This window comes from Pteropus alecto, unplaced genomic scaffold, assembly GCF_000325575.1.
Source record: "Pteropus alecto unplaced genomic scaffold, ASM32557v1 scaffold24, whole genome shotgun sequence".
Classification (NCBI taxonomy): Eukaryota; Metazoa; Chordata; class Mammalia; order Chiroptera; family Pteropodidae; genus Pteropus; species Pteropus alecto.
The window spans coordinates 7886351-7891450 of NW_006439192.1; the positions used below are offsets into that span (position 1 = coordinate 7886351).

The 5100-nt window shown below is 37.4% G+C and overlaps 1 protein-coding gene across 2 annotated transcripts in view; it reads left to right on the plus strand.

The window, feature by feature from the left end:
* Window positions 1-5100, plus strand: part of FUT10 (fucosyltransferase 10) — a 57998-nt gene that overhangs the window by 5583 nt on the left and 47315 nt on the right. The window contains exon 2 of one of the 2 annotated variants that reach the window (XM_015592907.2): window positions 4003-4238. The exons of the other annotated variant lie outside the window; for it this stretch is intronic. Within the exon in view, the coding sequence (XP_015448393.1) occupies window positions 4124-4238 (115 nt within the window). The 5' untranslated portion in view covers window positions 4003-4123. The remainder of the gene's footprint in view (window positions 1-4002; window positions 4239-5100) is intronic. 2 annotated transcript variants of the gene reach the window in all.

A 5100-nucleotide genomic window follows, 5' to 3' on the forward strand; every position in this document is an offset into this window, starting at 1 on the left:
CAGGAATCAGGAGTTTGGTGGTGTGTACGCCCTGCAGCTGGTCAGGGTTACAGAGCATGGGCCCCAGTGCCTGGTACAGGTAAAGAGCCAGGAAAATTTCAAGTACTTAAAAATCTAGATATAACAGAGTCCAAGTCCTCCCTATCCACTTGTTTTCCACCCCTACTTTGAAAAAGGAATCAGCACAGGTTGGAGGAGTGAGAGCTATTTATATAGGGCCAGGCTGACGGCTAATTTGTCCTGAGGGGAGAACAACTATCTGAGTAGTGTCAAATGTTTATTTTGAACATCATTTGATTACAGGTCCCACTGAAGGTGTAATATATGGAATTATATCATGAAAAATTATAAAACCCAAAGAATTCTGAATTTTGAAACATAAAACTCTGAGAGCTTGTATAAGAGATTGTAATTCTCTGATTGTGTTTTGAGATGAAACAAAATTAAATGTAATGAGTTTAGTTTCCCAAACTTTAACTAAAGCCCCTAGAAACATTTTGGAGTAGTATGATATATTACCTGTTTTTTCTCTTACATGGTTTTTGAGGTTTATTCATGTTGGTTGCTTATAGCTCTAATTCATCCGTTTTCACTGTTGTATAGTATTCCACTATATTTATATATCACACTTCATTTAAACATTTTCCTGACATTGGACACTTAGATTATTTTAAAAATCTTACTTATGACGAATAGTGCTACAAGAAACAATCCATGTACATGTGTGAGATTTTGTGCAGTTTCATATCCAACAGTGGAATTATTTGGTATAAATTTATGTTTACTAGCTAATGCCAAACCAATATTTAAAGTAATTGTATCACCATCACTGTCTTTTAAACATTAAAAACATTTTAATATGTTATATGTTACATATAGCTCCTGTAAGTACAAATAAAGTACTTAGTTACTTTTTGATTTTTCAGTTTTAGACATTATATATTGATTCTTACTATGGAAGATGAGTATTTAACTGTCCTTCCTCACCCCTGCCCCCTTCCCACATGCTCAATTTCTCATCTCTATATCCTTTCCAAAAAATCATATCATTTTAGATTAATATTCAGTGTTTACATCATTATATAGCCATAGCGAACCAAGATTACTTGCAGTACACTAAGATTCTTTTTCCTGCACAATTTGTTGTTTGCTCTGGAGTAGAATCAGATATTCTTAACGAAATGCCTCCCGGAGATCTCTGACTTGTTCCATTCTAGAACAGTCATCCTCTTCGTCTGGTCCTCAGCTGCCGCCCTGGCTCCCCATTCTGGGGTTTCCTTGTGCCACCCTCTTGTGTTGGATTTTCTGTTTCTTTATGCCTTGTCTTCCTCTTTCTTGGTTTATGTCTCTATTTCTGTGTGTTCTTAGAAAAGTTCAGGGAAGGTAAGTTTTTAGAGACTTTTTATTTCTGAAAATGTGTTCATTTTAGCATTACTCTCATTGATGATTTGGCTCAAAATAGAATTCTAGTTTGGAAATTCTTTTCTTTCTAGATTTAAAGATATTTTTCCACTGTCTTCTAGCTCCCAGTGTCACTACTGAGGAATCCAAAGCTATTCTAATTCTCGATCTTTTGTATGTAGTGTGCTTCTTTGTTTCTCCTCTCCTTTTCTGGAAAAAAATATAGACTCTTCTCTTTTTCACTGGTTTGGAAATTCAGTACTGATTGCTTTGGTGTGGGTCTATTTCCTTTTATTGAGGTGGATACTTAAATATCTGGTTGCCAGGATGTCTACAAAGCAGTATTAGTCATTAGCTTAATGACTTTTCCAGGAACCACAGTTCTACAGGTTCACACACTTAATTTTATTAACACAATAAGACTCAATTCTTCTCTCAGCAATGGACTTGCCTTGAATGAAATCCCCAGAAGACTGATTTGTCAACCAGAATGCTTCTGGTTTGATTTTCATATCTCAGATTTTGTTATTCTCCAGCTTCTTACCACCAATGACTCTCATCAGAACTACATATATGCCATTTTATTGCCCTGGCAATCAAAGCTCTGTGTAACCTGACTCAACCTACCTCCTAAACTTAACGCCCATGATTCTATCAACTAAATCCTATGTTTAAAAGTCAGACTGGAACAGTCATCATTTTAGGCATAAGCCACAAATGTTCCTAACTTGGCATCATTGTTTATTCTGTTTCTATGTCATAGTGTTCTATTTTTTAAAATTTGTCCTGTCAAAATAATCTACTGAATACCTACCATGTTTGGCAATGTGGATGAATAATATAGCATTTTATGTCACAGATTATTATCGTGAGACAAAGATATTACCCAGCTGTAATGCAGGGCTAACTGACATATATACCATAAGAGAAATGTCAACAAATCTTGTGGGAATTTCAAAGAAGGGAGAGAACACACACGATTGGAGGAATCTGGAAAGGCTTCATAAGACCTTCTTCATAAAAAGGAGAAATTAGAAGTGGGCCGTGAGGAAGAATGCAGTTGGGTTAAGTTGGGATTGGAGAACATTTCGGTATGAAGAACAACATGAATGGGGCCCTGGAGGTAGAAAATTATGGGTAATATATGAGGTACAACAAGGCTATAGTATATTTTTGTGTAAGAGAGAACTAAAGATTAAAGGATGTATTAGGACCAGAGCATGGAGAGCCTTGAATGCTGGCTTAAGATTTTGCATCAAACAAGAGGATGGTATTAAGGATCTACTGAAAGTTGAATGGCCTTTTAAAAACCAACTAAAATATAACATGTGTGAACCATCCCTGATTCCCCCCATTAGATGCAGCCTCTCTTCTGTAAATGTTCATAGGGCATTTTATATCTCTTTTATGTCATTTAGTTGAGCATCTACTGTATGCCAGGCACAATGCCAATAACAAGGTAAATAAGGTAACTATGACATTTCAGTTTGTCCTCTTTGAGCCTCTCTTCCTTAGTAGAGCATAATTCTTGATGGTAGGGCGACGTCAGTTCATCTTGGTGCCTCCCTCACTCCCTGTATCTGGCATAGTGCCTTGTACCTGGTAGGTTCTCAGGAAATAGTCATAGACACTGAGAACTGAGAAAGAGAGTCTAAATTTTTCTTTGTAAAAGTGAGAAAGCCAAGGTTCAGGAAGGTTAGGGACATGCCAGGGTTATATAGGAGTTAGCAGCACAGTTGGACGGAGAACCAAGGTGCCCTGACACCTGATCTAGCACTCTTTCACCTATACTATATTTGAATGTACACTCATGAGTATAACTAAACCTGGATATTTAGATTTTGGAATTGCTTGAGGTGTGTGGTCTTTAGCAGACAAAATTAGAAATTAGATCAGTAATAAGGTCTGTTGAGCAAAATAGAATGAAGACACACTTCTGTCTGAGGGTTCCAAATTCTAATTAAGTAGGTCACTTAGAACTATAGATGGGACTCTGGTACAGCAAGAATGAAAAAGAAAAGGCAGAAAAAATGATTCAGGTGTCAAAAACTGACCTAATTAAGGGAAATGGAAAGTTGAAAGATTATGTGACCTTGAAGCTTTTGTAAACCAGAATAATTTTGCATTTGTTTGTTTCCTGTGTAACCTACTTTTTTTCTTCTTCCTAGGGATGATTCATTTACTTAATATAAACATATGTGGTGGTAATAGTTAAAGACTTTCACCAGCGAAATACAGTAAATGCTGTGTCTGGTTTGAGGCATTAGTGAAATGCAAGGCTTTAGCTACATTAACAATTTCAAAAATTAAGCAGTCACAAGTGAATAAATTATTTTTCAAACTGAAAGTCCATAGAGTTATAGAAATTAGTCTTAGAGACTGTCACTATAGTGATTTCAAAACACAACTCTGTGTTTTTAAACAGTTCTCTTGAAGCATGTCTCTCATGAAGAAAGTGTTGGAGTGCCCTTGATGAGAATGAGAGTAGTTAGGGGAGGGCACTGCTTATTTTTTAGGTGAACTTCTAATAGAAGTTGTAGTAAATGTAGGTACATGGAGAGAAAGAAAAAAGTAGGCTACTGAAATATTTTACTTCCTCAGGAATATGAATGTTAGCACAGCTTGGTGAAGGCTGGAGGTCATGAAGAGGAAGAACATCAGGCTGGTCTACCTCAAGAGAGAACTGCAGTCCAGCTCATAAGGATTGGATCCTGCATGACGGATGGGAAGTCCTGGTACCTTGCACCTGGGAGCAGGCTCTTCGTTCCCCCCCACCCATGGCTTTCCAAGCAGTTTCTTGAATGTGATCTCATTTGCTTTTCCAAACAGCTTCACAGGTAGGAATGATATTTACTTTGATGAAGAGGGCACTAAAGCACAGAGTTAAAAGGTTTGTCCTAGGTCAGTTGTTTGGGTGGTAGGAACCAGAACTTTCTCCTAATGGAAAAGTGTGCGATAATATATTCCAAATTGTATTTCCAGTCTTGGGGAAGACTTAGAGTAAAGGAATAATCAGAAATGGGTAGTATCCTTCTGGAAGGACATGAGTTATGAGGAAGGTTTTTAGAAAAGAGGTTGTAGATACACAAGGGGAGTGTGGAGAGACACATACACAAAAGTATTACGAGCAAAACAACAGAAATTAGCGTTATAGAAAACTCTGTGGCCTGACATGTCAATGAACAATGTGTTCTGGTTTTAAAAAGGTCTCCTGAGTGATAAAGATGCACCCCATCTATGGATTACCAGTGTTCAGAGACCTGTAATGAAATACATTTAGAACAAATGATAGCAAACACCGTAGACACTTTCTTTGTTTCAGAGGACACTTTGAGATTTTTCAGTGTCTTAGTGTGATCATGTGTAATTAAGAAGAGAGGGATGGACTAGTGGGAGCTAGGTGTTTGGACAGGGCGTCTCAAGGGTCAGTCCTCTGGTAGAATCCTCATCCCTCAATGTCTAGTCAGATTTTCAGCCCCTGAGCATTAGTTAGACTAATGAACTAAATGGTATTGATCTAAATAGGAGATTTATGCTAATACCAAAAAGCCGATTTATTAGTGTATCTTCTCAGTAACACGAGTGCTGCTGCTCACTTCCTACCAAAGACCAAGTTAGCCAGAAGATGGAATGAGAATCGTAAGGTTGCTTAGTGAGCTTAGAATTGCAGTAAGCATTATTATGGTCCTGAGGGAAAGA